Here is a 26,152-nt window from a genome sequence, read left to right as displayed (position 1 = left end):
ATGGAGATGGGAAAAACATTCTCATTTTCTAATCTATTTCTTAATATCTTCAAAATTTCAAATAAATAATTGATAATTACATCATTGAACTTTAGAATATGATCTTATGCATAGCTGGTACTCAAATATTTGAATAGATCTAAACATTTCCTTTTAAAAATATTTCCTTTAGAAAAAGTTAAAATAATTTATCAAACCAAATAAAAGAAATATTTTTATGTTAAAAGAGAAAAAATACCTGCACTGGTCTGTGTACATTAATGTGTGGAAGTAATGGCTGTCGGATTCTTCCTAAAAGTTTGGTGTAGAAAGCCAGTACCTGTTGTTTCATTCCTGGAGGACACTAGGCACAGACACAGGAAAAAGAGAAATGGATAATGAAAATATATTTAATCCCAAAGTGAAGAAATGGGGGAAAAAAATTTCATTAATTTATTGCCCTCTCAAAAATCATAAAATAATAGATAACTAAAATATAAGAATGAAAATACCAAGTATCAATTTAAATTCTGGAAATAAAATTTTGCATCAGACTACATAAAGTTAAAAACGTGTAAATATGCAAAGTTATGTTGACAAGACAATCTTGAGATCTAAATTTAGTACTAGCAAAAACAATTATATAGTTTCTAAATGTTAGTCTCATAGAGTTTCAACTAAAGAGGTTATTATTTGATAATGGCTGGAAACTTCCTAATATGCAAACAGTTATCAAATGGAATTCTATGGCACAAATTATATCTTAATGGACAACTATACTTGATTTAATTATTTGTAAAATACTATGTACTGTAGGGTACACAGGAAAACTGAGGACTGACACTGCAAAGTTAAATGGGTAAGGAATTAAAAATGAACTTATATTATTTAGGTCTCCCATAATACTAATTATACTACCTTTTTTTTTCTTCCTTATAAAGATATTTTATTTTCATATAATTAGAATTTCATTATATTGCCTTTTAATGAGCAATTTTTAATTATCAAAAATATTTATCAGTTAAGAATATGAATCATAATTTTAGTTACAAAAGTATTTATTCACTCATTTCATGTATGTATAATCATTAGAAACAAATATACTGGAGTGCAACCCTTATTATTTTGTTCCAGAATCATTATCTTTATCTAATACTTTTTAATGAAAAAACAAAAAACAAAAAACAAAAACAAAAAAACAGTGAAAAGTGAGTTGCAGAACATCTGTCTAGGAAGAAATAAAAAAATTGAATAACTGAAAAACTAGTAAGACAATATATTTAGTACTGTCTACATATATATGTGTGTGTATAAGATATCACTAATAAATTGTCACTTTAAATTTATAATGCTTAGGAAGATGTGTTTGAAGAAAAATTGACTTCTATATTTGCTTGTCTGAACCTCATTTATAGACAGAATCAAGTTATACAATTTTATGTTGCTAGAAGAGAATAGTAAGAGAATGGAACCAAAGCCATTATTCGAAAGTTAGATGATCCTAACTGGTGTAAGTAAACCAACCAGTGCAAAAGTACATGAATCAATATATATAGTCAGACTCTAGACCATGCTTCCCATCCCATCGTACTATCTACCCTGTCCATATCCTCAGTTTGCTGATGGCTCCCTGAAGGCCACAGGACTTCCTAAGATCATGCACTGAAAGATTTAACCCCCAGAACTGTGTAAAGTTCTATTCTAAGGCTCAGTTTACCCTTCTTGTATGTCACATGACCCCGTATAATAGTCTATCCCAAATCATGCTTTACACCCTATTATTAATTTTCTGACCCTCAATGTGTCCAATCTACCCAATTATATTAGAATATTAGATATAGCTAGTGTCTTATTTGTTATTCAGAAGTTTTGAAATAAATGATTTCTGCTCACTAAGGAATTCATATAGTCTATACAAATAAATGACTTAATCTTATCAAGTTTGACCCCCTAGTCACTCCATACTGTTTTTAAAGTACTCATAAAATTTGATAAAATTAATCAGAAGAATGTGTCAAGAACTTACATCAGCTTTCCCTAATGTGTACAATGTTTCCAAGATCTTGTGATGAAGTAAATATTCCATACAAGGGCCAGTCTCTCCACAGTCTAGTTCATTTTCTTCTTGTATCAAGATATCTAGCATCTGTTCCAGATGAGATGGAATGTTTGTATCTGTCACTGGAGCTTTATCATCTAAAGAGTAAAAATAGTATCCACCAAACTTCATCATACTTTGTCTTCTCATTAAAAATAATACTTTGCCACAGTCCTGTTCAAAAAATCTTTTTAATTTTCTGGATTAAATCTTGTTCATCCAAAATAACCAACAACGTACCTCTTTTATACTTATTCTAATTTGTATAACATTTCTCTGTACCTGCTTTATCTCCTCCTAATTATAAAGCCCAAAAGGCCATGCAGATCTTTTTTTTTTCTGTATCTCCAAGTACAAAATCCCATAATAGGTGCTTAATAAATTGTTCTTGAATTAAATAGAATTGCAGTATATTTTACATAAGAGAACATGACTGTAGAAAGAAACATCAATTCAACACTTCTTAAAATAACAAATAAAATTATAATTAAACCATAGTTTGAAAAACCTGACTTTTAAGATGAATTGTGAAGCAAACTAGCTGATAGAGTACCCTTGAGATCCAGATTGGGGAGAAGAGATGAAAGTGAGCACCACTGGGTTCAGTTCTTGATTCTATCATGGGTTATCATGTGATATTAGGAAAGTCAGTTCAACCTACCTGGTCATCATTTCTGGGTGTGTGTGTGTGTGTGTGTGTGTGTGTGTTTTACATAAATGAGGAAACAAAAGAAAACCCTGTTTAAGTTACTAAAATCTTTTGATTAGAGTTTTTTTTTCTCAAAGTTGGTACTTAGGGTTACTAAATAGTACAGATTTTCTCCCAGTTATTTTCCCATTTTTATATTCATATTATTAAATTGGTCAAGAAAGTGTTTTCCCTTTTAAATGCAATCTATTTTTATAATGGTACATTAGAAAATGAGCTAGCCCCAGAATTTAATAAGAGGAAGAAAGTGGCCTAGATGACATTTGGGAAATTGTGCAACATTTCAATGATCTTAAGCTTTTAACACTAATATTCTCACAATAATGTTATATGGCTGAAAATTACAAAGTGCCAAACATCCCCATTATGGTATAGGGATGGCAAGTGCAGTTTGACAGATGCTAGATTTGCAGTAAATATATGTACTTTCAAAATAGGGATCTTTTTATTACTACTTGTAGACTCATATTTTTTAAAAATATTTATAGTAGCTCTTTTTGCAACATAACTAGAACTAAGGGGTTACTGTTAATTGGCAAATAGTTAATGTAATAGAATACTACTATACTTTAGAAATGACAAAAGATGGATTCAGAGAAACCTGCAAAGCTTATAATGAATAAATGCAAAATAAGTAGAATAACTGAAAATATTTATATAGTAATAACAATATTATAAAAACAACTTTGAAAAACTCAAAAATGATGATCAACACAATAACTAACCAAGATTTCAGAGGTCCAATGATGAAGTATGTTACCCTTTCTCCTGACTGAGAGGTAAGAGACTCACCATGAAAATGAGACATATTTTTGGTCATGGCTGATAATAGGAATTTGTTTTTTTGACTAGGTCCTATACGGGTCTTGTTTTTCTTATTTCATTTATTGGAGGGAAGGAGAAGAGAGAGAAATTTTTCAATGGAAAAAATCTATTTTAAAAAATTCATATTTTTTATTTGACCATAGTTATTAAGTTGTTGTTTTCTTTTGTTTTGTTTTTACCTTTGGAGGTCTAAACTGGAAGGAATTCATAGGATCCTAGAATTAAAAGCTGGTAGAGATCTGACCTTAAGAGATCATCTAATTTAACCCCTTCATTTCAAAAATGAGCAAACTGAGGCCAAAATAACTTGCCTATGGTCACACAGGTATGTATAGAATAGAATTATAAACCCAGTCCTATGATCACAAACCAGTACTGTTCCCACTAACTACACTGCTTCTAATACTCCAGAACTGGAAAAGACGGAAGTCACTGAGTCTAATGTTCTTTTTTTTTTTTTTTATAAAAGGAAACTGAAGCCCAGAAAGATTAAATAAACCACCCAAGTTCAAACCAATAACTAAACAGAAGAATTTTCTGGTACTTAAGGGTAAGTTCTTTTATTCCAAATTTAGCACTCTTCCCTGTATTAACACCTGTTAAGCCCCTTTCTAATTATAAAGCTATGATTATATGATCCTCAAAATTGTGGGGGATCCAAAATATTATGAAGGTATGAAACAGGCTGTATGAAATATATTACTAGTATTAACTTACACCCCCCCAAATATGAAAAAGATGTCATTGAGGAGATGTTTGAATCCACTACACAATAGCAAACAGTGTTACACTACTCTCAATATAAATTTAGAAGACACAGAGGAAAGCTTGCATCACAATGGCTATTTTCCCTCCCTCATCCCAAAAGACTGACAGAAGTACAAGGATAACAATCTCAGAGAATAACAAGTCAAGAATAAGTTTCTATTTAAATTATAAAAGGAGTACCAAAACAGATCAAATAATGGATCACGAAAATTTTACAGAATTTTTTATAAAACCCATGTTACTATGACAATACATTTTTTATCTGTCCAAGCTTTAAAGAATGTCTGAATATAAATGATAACAAAAGACGCTGAATTCTTGGTTAACTCCTCTAAGTGAGCCTTTTCTAACCTTCAAAATTTAATATGAACGATTGTCCTACATTGCTATAATTTGATTTGACAAGTAATCATATCTATACATAAGACATTGTGCTAGATATAAAGGATACAAATTTAAAAATCAATAGTCCCTTATCTTAAGAAACTCATTCTAGTAGGTATATACATGATGTATTAATTTGTATAAAATGAGGTTATTGTTTAATTCTTTTTATTTGTATCATTAGTTCTTGGCACAGTGCCTGACATATAGTATAGGTGAGTATTTGTCAATACATTAAGCAGCATACAAATGTGTTTATATATCAAATATATGATACATATATTTAACTGCATTTATAAAGCTCTTTCTGTTCCTTGACCAGAATCAGGGATTTATGGGAATATGAAAGGAAACAGAAGGTTAGTCTTTGTCCCTGTTCAGCTTATAAGTAGTTGTCTTATGTGAGAATATTTTATCTATAGAAAAACACTGGAAACTTCTTGAGACAGGAGACTACATAATTTCTTCTTTATTCCTTGGAACAGTTCTGATAACAGGTATTGAAAAGATGGCTACTGCTTATTTGCTTTTGCACTGGTTGCCTCCCACATGCCTGAAATTCACTCCTTCCTTTTCATATCTATTTCTTAGAATGTTTAACTCACTACCTTCAAAACTTAAGTACCCCTCCTAAATGCACCAATCCACACAGTTGCTAGTGTAATAATATTCCTCTCCCTGTAAAAATTCTTAATTTGTATTGGCTGATATGTATGTATCTCATTTTCCTCAAATTCACTATAGCTCTTTGGAGGAGCTTTATTTTTCTCTTATATGCTCTGGGCCTAGTATTTTTGCACTAATAAATTGATCAATTGATCAGTTGATTGATAAAATTTTTTTAAAACCTTGGCTTAAAAATTACTCATGAATTTTTTATCAGACAAAAGTGACAGTTCAAAATGGATCATGGGCTACATATCATTAAGACAAAATTTTACTACTAGAAAGACTCTAATATTGAAAACAAATGAAAAGAAATTAATTTAAACTGTGTTATTGTAAATGTGTTTTCCTCTTGGGGGGGAGAGGTCAGTTAAGGGCTGAGAACAGTCATCAGGAAAGGTAGTACCCCTCAATAAACTCTTCTGCAAATTTCTATTCAAATTGAACAGAAAGGGGAGGAGTAAAAATTAGATCTGACACTTAAAGGACACATTTTCAATGACAGAAAATAAAGAATGAAAGATTAAACTGACAATTTGTCTTTACTATCTTAGGACACTTTCTAAAATGTGACTCAAAGCAGAATAAGTTGTTTGATTTCCTCTGGGGTAAACTTATGTAATGAAAAAAGATCCCAGCATTTCATAAATCTAGTTTTTCATGTGCAATTTCTGTACCTAATTTTAAAAATTACCTGAAGTCTCTATGTAGTAATGGGTAATTGCCTTCCAGTGATAAACAAAATCTTCTTGTAGAGGAAGAGAAGGTGCAAGCTAAAAAGAAAGAAAAAGAAATACCTCACAATTTAGAAAATAGCATTTAATTTTCAATAAATAAAAAAAGAATTCTGGTCTATTTATGTATAATAGCATATAAAATGCCCACTTTTAAATGCCTTTTGCTCTAGGTCAGTACTAAAGTGAAACATAAAAACCTCAAAGCAGAGATAGAAATGGAATTTATAAGAAAAATATAAATTATCAATATAAGGATCACAATTTAGCCTTATTTTTTCTTGGCATGTTTTCTAAGAAATTGTTTTTATTAATCTACTCATAAGCATATGCCATGTTTTGAAAACAGTTAACCCATACTTATTTTGCCATTATTTATTTTTAAACTGAAACTCATATCAATATTTAGTATCAGCAGAATCAATTATATCAAGGGAACTTTGTACTTTGGACTTTAAAATGTAAAACTACTATTTCCACATCAGCAGAAAAGAATATATAAAACCAATTAAGTAATCAGTCTATTGGCAACACTTTCAGAGACTTTAGAAATAAAACCTTTTCCATTTTATGCTATATTAGGATATAAAATGAATGTCATATATTTTAGCAAACTTTCATTTTAGAAGTAAACCTTGTCAAAATTTGTACTTCAAAAGAATATTTTCTATTTTTACTTTGAAATTCATTTCAGGGCATTTTAAAGATCAAAATTGTGTTTTTTCATGTTTTATACATGCCAGTTATAGCATTTTACTGCAGATTTCTATTAATAGAGAAAGAACAAGCCAGTTTGGCCTCAAGAACAACTGATCCAATTACCTTTACAATATATGTTTATATTACATTTTTACAGCATGATATATTTTGTAATGCTGGGAAATAATTTATCACATTTTTATTATTATTATTATTATTATTATTATTATTATTATTATTATTATTATTATTATTATTATAGCTTTTAATTTACAAAGCACATGCATGGGTAATTTTTCAACACTGACTCTTGCAAAACCTTCTGTTCACACTTTTCCCCCTCCTTCCCCCCACCTCCTCCCCTAGATGGCAGGTAGTCCAATAATTTATCACATTTTAAAAATATTTTATTATTTTATTAAAGGCAGAGAGTTTGCCAGACCTCACTCAGAATAATGGGCTGCATAGCTAGAAATTTAAGACAGATAATGTTTATACCATGTCATTCTGAACACAATACCCAAAATTTCATACTATTTCCATTCTTACATTGAGGGAAGCAAATAAGCATTCAAATCGCCAAAAAACTAGAAATTGGAAATATCAATGCCTAAACAAATGCCAGATTACTTAATGGGATGTAAATATTCAAATAGTCCCATGTTTCCCATGCTTTACATGTTAAGCATCTTTTCTTTTTTATTTGGTTATTCACACACATATCATAAATACACACATTTATATCTATTGGGGTAATGTACATGTGTGCGCACTGATCTTTAAAACATTTACCCATAATCCTCAACTTCTATTACTTCTAGTCATGCCTTTTCTTTTTTCTCTTCTTATTACCTCTCCTAACATTAATGATTTAAAAGAAAATAAATCTACTCTATAAGATGCAGATTTCTAAAAATCTTTCAAATGATTAAAATTCTATTAAAGAAGAAAAAATATAAATATGCACTTAAGAATCATGAAAATAAATTTAAGGAAGATTGAGGATATGAGAAACATTAGTGTGAGACAAACCATTCTAAAATCTTGTTTTAGGCTCTGATAACTATTTTAAAAACATTTTCCCTTCAAGATATGCATATTTCCCTAAATAATTTCAGTTTCATCAGAAACATCAGTTGTGAGACAAACCTAAGAAATTTAATAGCTACTACAGAAAAATAGGCAGGTTATTCTTAAAGATTCAGTGCTTTTATTTCATTTTTAATTCTTCAGAGTGAATTTTAAACAGATTTAGAAAAAATGACCGATGAATCAAATCACTGTCGCAGATCAATTTACCAATCAATGTAACTCTCAATCTTTTTTATAGGCTAAACACCTAAGAAATACAAAGAGTTCAAAAACTGGGCTTCTACTATAAGTCTAATCAACAAAGGCTGTGGGTTTCCTTGTAAATACCTTTCCTAAGAATGATATTTGAAACAAGCAACTTATTTTAAATAGAAGGTCCAAGTAATAGCTTAAGTTTTCAATATTTCAAATAAGAAGTTGGGTAAGACGACTCCCTAGTAAATCTACCTATTTCATTACTAATCCCCTTTGGACTAAGCATAGTACATTTTGTTTTGCAACTCAACTACACTGATCATATATCATAGTTATCTGTGAGATGTCCAATGTGATCTCCCCCTTAGATCTGTCTGAATGTAAGAGTAATAAGTTAGAAACTTGGGCTCAATCAATGCATAGAAACTTTTTTTTATTCTTCTACTAAAAAAATAATGAAGTGTGACTTGAGATTTAGAGTTCTGCTTTATACTATACAAAACCAACTGCCAAACATGAAAGCTAGGGATGGGGAATCTTTTATAACCTTTCCTTGAAAAAAAAAACCCAAAAACTTGAGTTTCCTTCAGAGTGGTAAACACATTCTTGACTTTGATAACAAGCATATGTTTAATACCAAAGTGAACAATACATATACATGTATATATGTATATATATGTAATTTATATAAACAATGGTGGCATTATAGTTTCAATTAGAGGACCTATCCTGACCAAATACTTCTCCAAAAAAAAAAAAAAAAATCTTTCCTACCTTTCTTTTCCTTAGGAACATTTTCTTTTCCCTAGCCCCTTAATGTTCCTCCTTTCTCTCTTAAAATATTGTCAATCTTCTAAGGTTTAGAGCAAGTCTACTACTTCACTCAATGTTCTAATACTTATTGTCTGCAGCACTCATAAAACATAATCATTTGCTTCCTTATATAATACCTGAATTGCATTTATATGTCATTTCCCCAATAAGATAACCAAAACCTTAAAGGCAAGGGCTATGGATTATAATATTGTTTGGCCTCCACAGCACTTCAATAGTTTAAGTTGTATACAACTTTCGTGACCTCATTTAGCATTTTCTTGGCAAAAACACTAGACTGGCTTGCCATTTCCTTCTCCAATTTATTTTTTAGATGTGGAAATTGAAGCAAACAGGGTCAAGTGACTTGCTCAGAGTCACGAAGCCTGTAAGTATTTGAAGCTGGACTTGAATTCTGGTCTAGAAGACTCCAGACTCAAGGTCCCATACTCTATCCACTTTGTCACATATCTGCTCCGTTAAATCCTAAACTAATATTTTGGAGATTTTTCATCTCAAAAAATCCCTTCTTATCTAATAGGATGGAAATAAGACTTTATACAAAAACTGAAGGTAAACATGATCATCCCTCTTTGCAATGTCTTGGAAATATTACCTTATGGGATAACATATTCCTTAAAACTGAAACTAAACTAGCAAGGAATTTAAGTCAAAGGAGGGCAATTTATTTCCCTTTTAATTTCTTTAAATGATATACACCACAAATCATCTAAAAATACTTCTCAGATGTGTACCATGCAATCCTGATGTATTTATTGGAATAGAGTCCATTTGTATAACGGATGAATTTTAAAGGCTCACATAAGCTAGTTAAAACAGAAGATGACTGGTTGGAATTCTGTTAAAAGAATTTTTTTTTGGTCTTTGGATTAGTTTTTTTTTCCCCTCCAAGACGTGAATTTCTCACCTAAATCCAAAATATAATAAATACCTTATTGCAAATTTAAAAATAATGGTCTTTGCAAATATTTTATCTGAAATTAAGATAAAATTAAATTTAAAACTTATTAAAGAAGCAAAATTTCCCCTTCAAACTCTGTTTTAATTTATGTATATTCACAAACTGCTTGGCAACCTTAATGATTTAGCAAACAGGAAGAAAAAAAGTTAAAAGAGAAGGAATAGAATGAAGAAACCTGAAAAGTAATATCATCAAAAGGGCTAAAAAATTATTTAAAAATTATTCAGCACAGGCACCAGAATAAAAATAATTTCACTTTCTACTACTATGTACATATAGATAATCTTCACAAAACCCTTGTAATTATACACTGAGAAACAACACAAAAGCAGCAGAATGAGCTAAGAATAAAGATTATTGTATGATGAAAAAATATTCTAAGTTAAATTGGTAGAGTTTGGATAAAAAAGATGACTGGAAGAAATTTCTTTGAATACTGAAAAAAAAATACTAAAATAGTGAACACAATGAAGACTCAAATTAAGATATAATAAAATATTTCATAAGAGGATAGGTGTAGAGAACAGGGCTCAAAGCCAGAAAGTTTTCAATCTGTCTTCTAACACATGCTGTCTGTAATCCTTAGCAAGTTACTTTACTTTCTCAATGTTCTAGAGAAGAGCTTCTTAAATTGTAGGTCAAGAATCCATATGGGTTGGGTAACTGAAATCTGGGGGCTGTGAAATTATGATTTATTATCATAAATGTATGATTTGTATACCTATATAGCTGGAGTTGCATAAAAATGTCTTGGTTAAAAAGGAATCACAAGTGGAAAAAGTTTAAAGAAGTTCTGCTCTAGAGGATTCTGTAAGACTATGTAAGTTGCAGAGATGATGAAACAGTGTTAGAGGGAGTTTTCTCCTTTAGAATTCCCTGTATTAATAAAATCACAGGCCTGTCCCCTATATCCTATAAGATTAAAAATTATGAAAATGTAAAGTTGTTTGGTTCATATAGAAGCAAATTTTAGCAAAATCTAGTTACCATAGTAAACAGTGGAGACAACATTGGCTTCAAACATTAATTCCAAACTAACATTAGTTCTACAAAATATTTAAATTCATAGAACCACATTAACTCGTAAGATCATACAGGAAAAAAAGAATGGTTGATTTCTATCAAGCCAAAGAATTCAATATCATAGAGATAGTCTATGGATCCAAAAAACATTTTCAGTTAAAATGAATAATTTGAAACAATAACAGATCTCTTATTTCCATGACCTAGAATATACCACAATAGTTTTTTAAAATCCTGCTATTCTAAACTGAAGGAATTTTAAATATTAACAACCTGAGAGGGAACACAAAAAATGAATTATGTTAGTATAATAATAAATTATGTAATGAGTTTTAAATTTTATCCTATCTTCTCCAGCTTAAATACCACTCTTAACTGTTGAAAATTTCATTCCTTCCTGATTTCATGTACAAGTTTTGTCACAATGATTCCAATACAGCTAAAATCAACATCTGTCAATTTAGTTGTGCTATGATTTTTTAAATTTTTGTTTTGTTAGAGTCCACTAAAAGGATTATTACTATTCAAAGATTACATTGATAATTAAATATCCTGTCGTTTGATAAAATCAAGTATTGTGAACACTTTTTAAAAAATGACCACGGAGGGCAGCTAGGTGGTGCAGTGGATAGAGCACCAGCCTCGAATTCAGGAGGACCCGAGTTCAAATCTGGTCTCAGACACTTAATACTTCCTAGCTGTGTGACCCTGGGCAAGTCACTTAACCCCAGTCTCAGGGGGAAAAAAATGACCACGGAACTAGACTATGAAGACAAGAACTATTTCAAGTTAGGGAATTAATTGAATATCATCAACTTCAAAATAAACCAATTGTTTTAAAAGAACAAATCCCTGTTCTATTTGCTCATTTCTTTCCCTCCCTATTTATTAGAGAGTATCTTTTTTTATATAGACTTCTCAGAAATTCTGAAAAGGTAAACAATTACTGGATAGAAGAAAAGATTCAGAAAAGGCAGAAGACAAAAAAAGGAAACAGATGGCATCACTGAAAGCTCAGTATTGTTCAAATCCAAACAACATTTAAAAAACCCTCCCCCAAGGGGGGAGTCCCAGTTCGGAAAGGCAAGTGCACCTAAGAGCTGGGGGGGAGGGGGAAGCAAAGAGCTTAAAAGAAAGGGGTCTATGTCCACTGGGCCCAGAAAGGTCAGGGTGCCCAGCTAGGAAACACTTCCTTTTTTCCTTCTAGAAAACCAAAACAAAGCCCTGGGGGTCGGTTCTTTGTTTATCTGGACTAAATCCAGAAGGCTTTTTTCCAGAAGGCTAACGGTCCAGGAAGCTCGGGGTAAGGGGTGGGGGAGGCATCCAGGACCAGGTGTACGGAGGCCCACCTCCGCTTAGGAGGTATGGGGGCCTCCAGGCTACGTCCCACCCCTAGCAGTGCTGGACGCCGAGGGTCCAGACACGCAGGACCGAGCTCGGGACCACGAGTCCGGGTCACCCTCTTTTCCTTCCTCCTCCCCTCCCCCACCATGACCGGGGACTGTAGCACCAGCTTCAGGGAGGCCGGGATGGACCTGGCCCCTCCAGGTGGTTCTCTTCGCCTCCAGGAGGCCTTCCCAGCCGAACTCGCGACCCTCGCGAGTCCCCGAGCCATTGCCCCAGATCCAGGGCTCGCCAGGTAGGCCTCGCGGGGATCCCCGGCCTGTCGTGCTGCCCGCGACCCCGCGGCCTTACCGCCTCCACGGCGTGCTGCAGAATGGACGTGAACTTGGAGAACATCCTGTCCCGGGACTGCAGCAGCTTCTCCCGGGACGACCTGGAGAGCTCTTCGATCCGCCGCCGCCGCCCCTGCTGCGGCTGCCGGGGCCGCTCCAGAGTGAAGGCCGGTGGGGCGCGGGGCGGGACGAACCGAGCGAGGGACGGGGGAAGGGAGTCGGAGGAGCGGCTGGAGGCCCAGCGGGGATGCCGGGGAACGGCGGCGGGGGAAGGGGCACTCGGGACGGCCTCCGGGGAACCCTTTGAGGCTACGGCTCGGCAGACACCGTGGCACAGTGCTGACACCGCGCTCCTTCCGCCCGCCGCCGCTCCGCCCCCCGGGCCGCCAGGGGGCGCGGCCGAGGCCGCCCCGCCCCGCTTCTCCGGCCCTGCGAGGGAAGACGGGGTGGGGGGAGGGAGAGAGGAACTCGGGGGCTGGGGCTGGGGCTGGAGGAGGGCCTAGAATCCGGGAGAACTGAGGCTTGGGAGGGGCGAGAGAGGAGAAGGAATTGCGCTGACCCAAGATGCTCCATGCCAACAAAGAAAGAAGGCATGAAAAAGGACCGACCCTTTGGGTTTGCCGAGACCCGATTCCACGGGAGGGGCCCGAAGATCTAGTGAATTAGCTGTTTATTCGTTTACTTTTACTTTAGAAAAGGAAGTTGGACTCGGGACAGTGAAAGACCACCCCATAGCTGTTGGCACGTGGTTTCCCCCTCCTCAAGCCCCCTGAGGCAGAGCAGTCTGTCTAGTTGTACCCGGCGTTACCCACGGAGCCTGGAACCTAGATGTTTAATAAACGCTTGTGACTAACAAGAGTTTGTCATAAACCAGGGGCTGTGTTAAACCCAGAAATACCAAGAAAAGCAAAAGCACGATCCCTGTCTTAAAGAGCTAACATTCTAATGGAAGGAGAGGGGCTTTGGAGACTGCGTCGGAAACATGAGCTAAGTATGTGGAAGGTCGAGTTTTTATTCATTCATGTTTACTTTTTTTTTTTTTTTAAACCAGGCTAGTGAGAAGCTAGGATCTGGCATTGTGGGAAGGGCCAAGTGTTCAGGTGAGCTTGTCAATCAACAGCCATTTATTAGGCACCAGGTTCGGTGCTAATTCTGGGGACAAACCAAAACAAACGGGATCCTTGCTCTCCAACAACTTTGCTGTTAATGGGGACAGCGTGTCAGGATGTATTTGCCAGAGAACATATACCAAAATATCAGATCAAATATAATATAAGGGGTTGAGCTTTTGAAAGAGTTTAGAATATTGCTAGTTTAAATCTTTACCTTTGGGAAGAAACTGCGCTCTGAGAATTAGGGGATTACTGAAGAAGAAGAAGTAGGTCAACTTTGTTGACAAATATCAGAGTTGTGTTAATACAATCTAACAGGGTCTAGAGTATGAGGAGTGTAATCAGTTACATAGAATGGAATGCAGCAAATGGTTACTTTGTATCTGAGGAAGGATGTGAAAAGTTTAAATGTGGTGTGAAGGTCTAGGGAAGAAGCCCAGAAAACATGAGTCAGGGGAGAGGCAATAGATTGACTCCTGACTCAATAAAACTTGAATATTTTTAAGGGAAGTATCAAGCACGATATTTGGAGAAGCCTTAAACTAAAAAAAGTGTTGAGCTGGCAAATAGAAATTTTCACTTCATAGAGCTCTCTGGAAGTTTGTTTGGATTCTTTTATTGATTGATATTTCAAATATTCAAACATTTTAAAACCTACATGAAGTTCATTATGAGATGAGAATCATAGGATTCTAAAACCATAAGATATACAATGAAAGGGACCTATGAGAAAACTGAAATGAATAAGAGACTAAACGATGCTGTACAGAAGGTTATAAGTAGTGAGTGCTGGGTGAAAGTGTGAAACTCTGTGATTGAAAAAAAATAAAGATAAACTCTGGAAGAAATGAAACCACAGGATTTAGTTAAGATTTGGGGGAGTAGAAAAGGTCAGAAATGAAACTACAGGATTTAGTCAAGATTTGGGGGAATAGAAAAGGTCAGAAATGAAACTACAGGATTTAGTCAAGATTGGGGGAATAGAAAAGGTCAGAAATGAAACTACAGGATTTAGTCAAGATTTGGGGGAATAGAAAAGGTGAGAAATGAAACTACAGGATTTAGTCAAGATTTGGGGGAATAGAAAAGGTGAGAAATGAAACTACAGGATTTAGTCAAGATTTGGGGGAATGGACCCCATTTTCCTCTCCTGCTTTTTGTTCCCTTCATTCCTAATTGTGCACACTTACAGGCACATTTGTTTTTAGCTTTTTGTATCTCAAGTTAGTGAAGTGTGAAGTTCAGGCTGTCTCTGTATTATTGCTACAGTTGACAGTACAGCTGTGTTGACACACAACTTTTCATCTGGCTAATTGTGTCAGGCTCAACCAAGGCCTCCACTGCTCTCCCCTTCCCTTTTTTAATCATACTACTTAACTTGGTTAGGTACAAGTACTAACTGTAATTAATTTCCTTCCCTAATTGTTATGCATTTATATGGCATTTTATATTTACAATGTGGCTTATAACCACTAATTGTATGGAGTGGTCTATTTAAAACAGACCTCATTTAAAGTTGTTTGTGTTAGACAATATCTATCCTGATTGTCACTCTGTGTATACCAACAACACAATAAGATATATTTCTTTGCTCCATCTAATTTCTAAGTATGAAGACAAACAAATTGAAATAAAATTGTAATTTAGGAGATGGAAAAAATATTTTTCCCCTAGAGACAATAATATACCAATACAAATTTTATGTATATTTTGCTTATATGTTATGATTTGAGGAACAGCAGAGAGGTTCTCTAAATCTTCAATACATTTGAAGGTTATTGGTCAGAATTCCATAATTTGGATTTTGATTGAGGTATATTATCCTCAACAAAATTGCAAATTTTAATAAGAAAACATTCATCAAGCTTTATTAGTCACAAGTTTTTTCTAAATATGTTTTGACAGAGACTAGAGGGAAAAAAACATGAGGGAGGTCTTCCTAGGTGAGAGAACCTTCAAAGAGATGGGGAAGACTAAGAGAACAGACTGTAAACTTTGCTTTCTTTTCCATTTTTTCTAAATCGGAACCTTTGTATTAGAAGGTCTCATTATCCAATATAATCTCCTCTATCTGTACTCTCTCTATTTTCTCTGGCTGGACTCAGTCCTAGAATGTTCTTTCTCCCACCTGGCTTCCTTCAAGTCCTAGCTAAAAATGCACCTTTTACAGAATTTTCCTAATCCTCTTAATTTTAGTGCCTTCCCTCCTTTGATTATCTCCTATTTATTCTGTAGATAGCTTATTTGTACATAATTGTTAGCATGTTGCCTCCTGTATAAAATTGGGAATTCTTCAGGGGCAGGGAGAGTCTTTTTGCCTTTCCTTTCTTTATATCTCAGGTGCTTAGCACAATGCCTGACAGGCAGGCAGAAGGTGCTAAATAAATGCTTACTGCCTGACCTTGAAATCTTCAGAAAAAGCCTGAAATTCAATTACTTGCTAATGAGTCCTTGCTTTATATTATTGTATTGCCTCTCTACTTGTACTTTAAAAAAAAAAAAAAAAAAAAAAAAAAAAAACTATTTTGAATTAGATCTCTTTTCATTGGCCCATTTATTCAATGACTTTTCCTTATTTTAGGCTTCCTTCATCCATATTTATCTTCCTATCCAGACCATTGTCTTGTTCTCCCTCCTTTTTCTTTTCTTTCTTTTTTTCTGTTGTTGAGGCAATTGGGGTTAAATAACTTGCCCAGGGTCACACAGCTAGGAATTGTTAAGTATCTGAGGTCAAATTTGAACTCAAGTCTTCAGGGCTGGTGCTCCATCCATTGTGCCACCTAGCTGCCTCTCTCCCTCCTTTTTAAAGGCATTTAATACTAGGCTCAAAATCATATCTTCTATAACTTGGGAAACGCGATATATATTAATATCCTCACAAGCATATCTTAATGTCCCCGCTGGTCTTTCTTGTCATCCATGTTCTTAATTTTCATTACCCACATTTTCAATCTGTATCAACTATACTTAGGAACAATCATACTTTGATATCATCATTATTCCACTTCTGTGAACAATATTTTGATGATTATCTCCTATTCTTTTGATGTAATAGAACTGTCCCCCGGATCTTTTTTGATGGGGGGGGTCACCTGGCTTGGTCAAATTCCTAAAAATGATCCCCACCCATCCTCCCAGATTCACAACTCCCATCTCCAATTAGTCTGGGAATCACTTTGGTCTGGAAAATAATCATCACCCTTATTGATTTGGAAATTAGCCCCTAATCAATCCCTGGCCCCAAATTGTAGAAGGCTAAATAAAAAAACAAGATTCTGTACCCAAACCTTTGCTGTCTTCCTAATCAGGAAGCAGCCTGTTGAGGGAAATAGTTTCTCAATGAAAAAAAACCATTTTTGTCTATAATCTCTCTTGGAAATAGGGACTTCAAATTCTTTAATAAAAACCTATAACACCGGCCTGAGGACTCCATTGCTGTTAGGGTACCTTTCACTTTCAAATAGTCCTAAATCTATTTTTTGTCATCAAGTCACTCTCCACTGAAATTCTCTGCCAAACTATCACCTTTGCTCTGACTTCATTTTCTCTCATTTGGTTCTTCACTATATAGTAGTGAAGAACTCTCCTCTCCCCTTTTTCTTGCTTGCCAAACTTCAACCATGGAATATCTCACACATCTACCCTTTCTTTTCCTGTTTCTGAATGTCATTGAAAGTAAGTGGTAAGGGGCAGCTAGGTGGTGCAGGGGATAGAGCACCAGCCTTGAATTCAGGAGGACCCGAGATCAAATTTGGTCTCAGACACTTAACACTTCCTAGCTGTGTGACCCTGGGCAAGTCACTTAAACCCAATTGCTTCAGTCAAAAGAAAAAGAAAAGAAAAGAAGTAGTCATAAAATTGCTAAATCATGCAGATTGCAAGTTTATAATAATTAATTCCAACGTGGCCTTCACTAATATAGTAATTTTATTTTTCTCTATAGATTCTATCACAATGAGTGTTCAAAATATTTTTCTTTTTTTTGAAGCCTTTCTCAACTCATCTTCCTCCTTAATCTCAATGAAGTATCTCCTATACTTTCCTCTCTTCTATACCCCCAATTCCTTGACATCATTTTTAATTCTCTCTGCATTTGTTCCTACATCTGATGAAAAGGTGACCCTTGTTATCAAGACTAGTAACCTCTATTTGTGCCCTTAATCCCTTTCTCTCCCAAGTCCCCAGAAGCTTAACCTCCCCTCCCTTTTCTTTCTCTAATCTTCAGTCTCTCCCTAACTACTTTCCAGCTATCTAGAAATAGGTCCATCTCTTTGCCACCCTTAAAACTTCACTTAATCCTCCGATCTCCTCAAGCTAATGGTCTACCTTTTTCTCTTTCACCACCATACTTCTGGGAAAAAAAGCTATCTTTTCAATCTCTTCTCCAAGGCCATGCTTGTCTTGTTTTTCTTTTAGCAACTCTCACTTTCAATGATTTGATGGGTTTTACATTGGTGTAGTAATTGCATGCATTGTTTTCATGGCTCAGATCTTCAATCTATCAGTTCATATGTTTCCCCCTTGTATGCATAATATTCATTATTCCTAAAATACAATAATATTCAGTTAAATATACCACAATTTATTTAATCCCCTATGGAACTCTACTTTGTTTCTAGTTCTTTGCTACTCTAAAAAGTACCCCTATAAACAAAAATGTTTATAGTACTACTATGATACAATATATCTTATTAGTGTTATTTTAACTTTTGACTAGAGACCTTCAGTGCAATTCAGACAATGCTCAGGGAAGCCCATTCTGTTTTTGAATAATTGTGATTGTTAGGGTATTATTTTCCCTAAGCCTAAATGTGTCTCTTGCAACATTGACTCATTTTTCCTGTGGTTCTTCCATCGCTGGCCAAACAGAACAAATTTAATCCTCATGCATGACGATCTCCCAAATATTTTAACACAGCTATCACCTCCTTTAGTCTTCCCCATGTGAAACATGGAACTCCTTCAGTGAAAGACTCAAGGCCTTTTAACTTCTTGGTTACCTTATAGAAGCTTATTCATCTTTCTTCTACAATGGGATATCTAGAATTAAGCACAATATTCCAAATACAGGCCAGGGCAGAATACTATGGGCTTACCACCTCTGTATTTTTGGCAAATATATTTTTATTCAAGAGGTCAAAGATCATGTTGAATTTTTTTAGCTGCCACATCATACTTTTACCTTATATAGAGCTTATATTCTCCAAATTTTCCAGTTATTTATCCTGATAGATAACGATCACTGTCCTCCCACTGGTGAGGTAAAATAGGCATCAGAAGTTGTAAATATGCAACGCATTTGATAGAGCAATTGATTGTAAGAAGAATATTATATAAAAGTTTGCAACCATGATGAGATATCACAGGTTACAAAGTTTTGCTATTTATTATGTGAACACACAGGGGCTAGCAAGGGGAAAGACAAGTTCTGTATTGGAACTCACAATTAATCAGAAGCCACTATTAAAGATAAACACAATGAGGTAGGAGTATGCCACTGATTGGCAGGCTAAATCCATACAGAAATTTAGCAGATTAAACCCAAAAGGAAGTTAGCAACAGAAAGGGATTACACCATTGACTGGAGGGAGGAGCTAACTCTAAAAGAGATTTAGCTAAAACACATATCATGGGCAGATGTTTTATAGAAGAAATATAAACTGGGGGAATTATGGGGGGATTAACATTGTAACTTTCTGATTAGATACAGTGAGGTGTAAAGATCTCTACTTGGGGTGGGACTGTTCATTTGAACAAAAAACCTACTTAAGAACAAAAGGTCTGAGATATCTTCTTGCTTACCACAGTGGGAATTATAATCCTACCAGTGTTTCAGGCTTTTTCTTCAAAAACCCACCTAGCTTTCCAGGACTTCATCACTATCTCCTACTAGTGAAGTCAAAAAAAAAATTTTGAACCAAGTTTAAGACTTTGTTTCATTTTATTAGATTTAGTCCATTATTCTGGATTGTCAATATTTTTTGGACTCAAAATCAATCGACCAATGTATTAACTATTCCTCTCAGCTATGTGTTAATCTCCAATCCATCTATGCCTTTATGTCATAGATAATTTTTTTTTTTTTTATGGTCAGAACATCATACAGAAAAATTTCTTCCTCAGGGTGATATCAAATCAATAATGACTATCCTTTGAGTTAAGTTATTCAACCAGTTTGAACCCAACTAATTGTACTGTATTTTAGACTCTATCTCTACCTTTTTCACAAGTACAGCATGAGTTATTTTGTTAAACACTTTGCTAAAATCTAGATAAATTATGACAATATCCCATTTTCATTAATGATACTCCATAATTATGGAATTCCAATACAAGTAACTACTGAGTAAATATCAACCTAAATATTTCAAAGGCATCTCAAATTCTATGTATCTATGAACTTTTCCCACACACAAACTTATTTCTCTTACTTATTTCCAACAAGGACATTACTAACCTTTCAGATGTACAAGTTAGCAAATTCAGAATCATCAACAAGGACGTTCACTTAATCTCTCTCCCCCACTTAACTAGTTACTAAATTTTGTCAATTCTACCCTACCCCCAAACACATGTAACAACTCTCATATTCATCACCATCTCTTTATGCACACAACCATTACTCTAGTCAGGGCACCAATTACATCTCACATAGACCATTTCATTTATCTTCTAACCAGTCTCCCTGCTTCCACTTTCTTTCCTCCCCATTTTATTCTCCACATAGCTGTCAAATTGTTAATCATAAGACACAGTTCTGTCCATGCTATCTTGCTCAAAAAGTTTCAATAGCTCCCACCTACATTTGGGAAAAATACCAGTTTCTCAACTTGGCCCTTGAAGTCCTTCAAGCCCTACATCCAATATATCTTTTCCTAATGGTTTCACATACTTCCCCCTTACATACTTTTTGGTTTACTTAATTGGCAAATTTGCCAATTTATGTAATATTCCATTTCCTACCTCCATGTGTGAGAATAGGATGAGGGTTTAGTTTCCACAGTTATAAAAATTGAATTAGAGAAATGGAAGTTAAGCTAGAAAAATAAAATTGAAACCCAAGAAATGAAGCTTGAATAAGAAAATGAAATCAAGGATGAGGGTTTTAGATTTGAAAATAAAAGAATGTAGTTAGTAGTGAAGATTCACACTGACAGTGTAGAGGGCCACAGATAGTGGGGGAACTCTGGGTGAGGTATAAAACCCTTTAGCCCAGAGGGAATCTACTGATAATGTCTGATTGGGCTCCCTGTCTCCCCTAAGGGCTTTCAGCCTTCCTAAGAAATCTGGGGCCTATGACAACCTGTATTGTAGTTGAAGTAATAGAGACATTTATATACAATAGTAAGTTGTTTATGTGGTCCTGCATGCACAGTATAAAGTTAGTGCATGTACAGTGTTGCTTTGGTTATATAAGGATATCAGGGTACATGATACTGAGAGAATTTAGAATAAACAGACTCCATGTTTTGACCATCCACATGATTCTTGCCTCATCACTCCTCCACTAGGACCAAGAACTTGGGCTGGTCCTGAGATCCTTCAGAGAGCTAGTCCAGATGGTATATTTTGGCACCCCAATGTGGGGCTCTAGAAAGCATAGTACATTTTGGCACCTCAACTTGGGAAATCTAGAAAGCATACAACATGGGGGGATTATACATTCCTGCTAGATTATGACTTCTAGTGCTCAGACAATGGGATATCAGAAGAGAGACTTACAATTTAAATATAAAAAAGAAGACAAGTATCGACTCCTTGGGTTTCTATTCAATAGAATACACAACTGCAGGTTTTTTACATCAGTCCTCCCAAGCCCAATGGAATTATCTCTTACACATGCTTTTGCAAGGATTGGCTCCTGTGCCAGGAATATCTTTCTTAACTTTTGCCTTTTAGATTTTTTTTTAACTTCTTTAAACTCTCAACACAAGTTGAGCCTTAGAGCAGTGGCTGCCATATCCCTTCTAATTGAAGAATCCTCTAAAATCACCCTCAATCATTGGAGATTCTAACTCCCCACCAGTTTCAAAGCATTTTTGCCCTCACCAGAACTTTAGAATTGGGGAAAGGAATGAAAGTGAATATTTATACTGACTCCAAATATGCTTTTCATGTTTTGCATGCTCATGAGGCTTATATGGAAAGAAAGGGGATTTTTGACAGCCAACCATTTCCCCATTAAATATGCAGGAGAACAATTACTGTAAACTATCCATGGACCTAGAGAGGTTTCTGTTTTGTTTTAAGGACAACAGAAGAGGGATTCACTTCAGGCCAAAGGAAACAGGCTTGCATAGTCAGTTGCCCATACTGCTGCCTGTTTTCTCCTAACCCTGGCACCTTTAATCCCCCATTTCTTGGACTTCTACACTCCCTCATATAGCTCCAAGAAACAAGTCTTTGCTAAAGAAAGGGAGTATAACCTTTTTCCTTTTGAGTGGTTTCAACGATCAAGTCAACTTCTAATCCCAGAGGTCAGCCAATGGAAACTTTTTATTTGGCCTACACCAAGATTTTAATTTGGAAAATAAATATTTTCCAATCTTTTGAAAAACCTATTTTCACTGGGTCACAAGCTAAGAGGAACAATTGAACAAATTTGTCAGATGTGCCCAGTTTTTACACATATGCCCCCTTGAAGGGGCTTCAAATTGCTTTTGATTTGTTGACACCTGTACTAATTGGGTAAAAGCTTTCCATTGGAAGACCAAAAAAGCTCAAGAGTTTTTGCTAAAAGAGATAATGTCTACTTAAGAGTAATTATTTTGTCTATTTTTCATGTCATCTTCTCTACCCAATAGTTAATGCCTCTTAAACATTATGGTGCTTGCATGCTAGACCATCTGGGCACTCCTTTTACTGTGTATATCACCACACTGTTCCATCCATTGCTCTTATTTCTTTGAAGAAACAAAAGCAGGGATTTGGGGGAAATGTTCTTTGGTATTTATCCTAGAAAAAGCTGTCTGGATGTGAGATATTCATGATAACCTCATCTAACTCCCCTCCCCCAGTCTTCCTTTGGATGGGGTTCCTGGTTATTGTCCCTAGTAACCCCCATACTAAATCCACTTTTGTTTATTCTTTTTTATTTTGGCTCATATTTGAACCTTGCATTTTTAATCAGCTTGTAAGAGTTGTTTCTTCCAGACTCCAAGCCATGAAATTCTAATTACTTGGTCAACCTGAAATCACCTGATACCTGATTCTGACAATCAGCACCTCCTAGATGCTGCTGATGCCACCTACAAGTCAAATTATCTCTTCTTCTCAGTCTGGACTCTACTAGACAGGGCCAGCTCTATGCCTTTTATCAGCCTGAAGCAGTTCCAGAAGATGAAACCTTCATCTCTTTTTCCCAAATGAATTTGGATCTGGACTACTTGTTGCAGTTACTAGAAACCAATAAAGAATTGCCTTGGTCATCTTAACCTACTTTATAAATTGAGATTCACCAAATCTTGATTAATAAAGTAGGTTCTTCAAATTAATTCAGAAATTTCCCTAATCTAATTCTGCTTTTTTAAATCAAAATTTGGGATTCTACTAATAAATTTTGGGGGAGAATAATAAAAGCATGTCTTATTTGTATAAAAAGTAATGATGTCTAATTAAATTCAATTGCTCAATTAATTTTTCTGTTACGGACCTTAATTATATTTTTACATTTGGTTATTTTGTTACCTACAAGCGAAAATTTAATATTTGTTTCTTTTAAAATTTAAGTTCGAATTTCTCTTCTTCTCTTCTTCTCTCTTTTTCCCCTACCTTGAAAAGTCAATTTGAAAATTTGCATTCAGACTCCATCAGTTCTTTCTCTGGAAGTAGATAGCATTTTTCATAATAAGTCCTCACTTTCCAGTTTCTTGCCACTGCAGAAAGAGCTGCCACAAATATTTTTGCACATATGGGTACCTTTCAATGGGAACATCTTTAAGGTAACTCTTAAGTACATTGTAGGTATTTCAGATAATTCTTTACACCAGGTTCTAATTCTAGCTTAAATAACATAACAAATAAAATCTGATTTCCCATTAAAGTAACATAAAATAACTCATAAGTTACTGCTCTCCACTAACATAACTGACTATATTGAAGTCCCATTCCTTAAAACATAAATAAAAGAGATTCCTAACTTTAACTTCACAACTTAATGGATTCATATCTTTATTTCAGAAACTTCCCTACTTTTGTCTAAGTATACTCATATCATTCTGAAAGAAGGAGATATTTCAGGAATGAATTTTTCTATATATGACAAGTTCAAACACTAATTTAACTCTTGCTTTAAACCCTAAAATGATTACAAATTTAAATCAAAATAGCAAGAAGCTTTTTGCTTGTAACTTATTACAGTAATTCAGATGTTTTTTAGTCTACTAATATTTTTAAAATATAGATTTTTATTTTCTTTTTCTAAAGTAATAGCCTTTTATTTTCAAAATATATGCAAATATAGTTTTCAATATTCACCCTTGCAAAATCTTGTGTCCCAAATTTCTCTCCCTTCTTTTTTCCCACCTCCTCCCCTAGACAGCAAGCAATCCAATATATGTTAAACGTGTGCAATTCTTCTATATTCATTTCCACATTTATCATGCTGCACAAGAAAAATCAGATTAAAAAGAAAAATAAGGGGAAAAAAGCAAGCAAACAATAAAAAAGATCAAAATATTATGTTGTGATCCACATTCAGTCCCCATAGTCTACTTTCTGGATGCAGATGATTCTCTTCATCATAAATCTATTGGAATTGATGTAAATCATCTCATTGTTGAAAAGAGCCATGTCAATCAGAATAAATAATAATTTTAAGGCTGGAATTCACCTAGATTAAATTCTATTTACACTTTAATCAGAAATCAGCACTCCTAGTTGAGTGGGTTCCACCTAACACCAAAGAGACCATTCTCATCATCAGCCTCGTCTTTCAAAGACTAGCTAAATGACCTACAAGGCCTTATCTAGTCTTTGAATGAAAAAATTAAAAGAGGACAAAATTAGTTATTAATGGGAAAATAGTAATCTCATTATTTTCTTTTTGAACCAATTTCAATGAGAGTAAAGTTCAAATGTTGCCTGCCATCCTCTCTCCCTCATCTTCTCCATGATAAAAGTTCTTCCTCTCATACCTCTTTTATATGAGATAACTTTCCTCATTCTTCCTCTTACTTCCTTCTTCTCCTGGTGCATCCCTTTTCCTTACCCCCCCCCCCACTTTCCTACAGCCACAATTGCTAGTGTTCCTCTCTATCTTGGAATTGAGATCAGGGTCTCTACTCTTCTGTAAAGGACCATGCTCTTCTCCACCCCTGAAATATAGCATTTGTGATATTCCTGTGGTCACAAATATTATCATCCTTTTTGGCCCTGGAACTGTAACCCAAAACTGCATGTATATAATGTAACAAGATCCTGAGCTCAGTACCAGCAAAGGGTCTCCTGAAATCTCTTTTTAATCAGTTGATTTCCTCACCCCAACAATCCATAAACTGAGAGCTCTCAAGGCTGGTACTGCTGTCAATGTAGTAACCTCCAAGTCCACTGCTAGTGTCATGGTGTGGCCCCTGCTGCCTGGTCCCAATCACTATCCTATTGAGATGCACCTTTACTGCTAACTTCCTAAGGTGTTTGGGGCTGAAAAGTTGTTTCACTTGACCTTTTTTTGATATTGCCACTCCAGAATTTAAGTTAAGATATATTTTTAAAGAATTTCTTGGATGGGAATTTGAGAGACCTCAGCTAAGTACTTCTTTATCCATCTTGGCTCTACCTCCCTCTAAATGTTTTTACACACACTTCTTAAAACTTCAAAAGTGAGGAGATTGTGATATAGGTAATTGATGGTTGTGCTAGGAAGATCCCAGATTTTCTTCTCTCCCTCTCTTATCTGCCCCACCCCCCACCAAAAAAAAAAAAAATCTCCAAACCATGCCCTAGAGGCTTAGGGAACTATTCTACTAATCAAAAGAAAAAAAATACAGGTACACCCCCAGAGTCCAGCAGTATTCTGAAATAAACTTTTTTTTTTTTTTTTTTTTTTAAGTTTCAGTTCTTTATTAACACACAAAAAAATGCTTCTATAAGTACATTTGATACATATATTGGGTTTTTCTTTATGTCATTGACCTAGCAGTACAAATTTCTGGTTCCAAGATTATGGACATTTTAGTCACTATTTTTACATCTAGATAAGCTTTTTATGGTAAACTGAGAGTGAAATACAGTGGGCTGATACATAGGCAGTGGTCCCTGAAGCCCAGGATTCCCTTATAAGCATTTATACCAAATCCAACCTGAACATTCACCGAGGAGGAAGCTAAAGGAGAACAATTTTGCAGCACTCAATGTGCTGACTTTCAGGCAGCATGAAGCCCAGCCTTAACTTATAGTT

General features: G+C 35.0%; 1 protein-coding gene across 1 annotated transcript in view; it reads right to left on the bottom strand.

Annotated features, from left to right (window-relative positions):
* FHIP2A (FHF complex subunit HOOK interacting protein 2A) overlaps positions 1-13,017 on the bottom strand; it is a 42,791-nt gene extending 29,774 nt beyond the window's left edge. The window contains exons 1-4 of the mRNA XM_074295685.1: positions 12,663-13,017; positions 6,124-6,202; positions 2,006-2,175; positions 239-343 (exon numbers count right to left, since the gene is read on the bottom strand). Coding sequence (XP_074151786.1) covers positions 239-343; positions 2,006-2,175; positions 6,124-6,202; positions 12,663-12,707 — 399 coding nt within the window. The 5' untranslated portion in view covers positions 12,708-13,017. The remainder of the gene's footprint in view (positions 1-238; positions 344-2,005; positions 2,176-6,123; positions 6,203-12,662) is intronic.
* Positions 13,018-26,152: the final 13,135 nt, after the last annotated feature.

The sequence above is a fragment of the Sminthopsis crassicaudata genome, chromosome 2 (assembly GCF_048593235.1).
Source record: "Sminthopsis crassicaudata isolate SCR6 chromosome 2, ASM4859323v1, whole genome shotgun sequence".
In the NCBI taxonomy this organism is placed as follows: Eukaryota; Metazoa; Chordata; class Mammalia; order Dasyuromorphia; family Dasyuridae; genus Sminthopsis; species Sminthopsis crassicaudata.
Note: the sequence above shows the minus strand (reverse complement) of the source record. Positions and strands in the feature narration are given on the sequence as shown.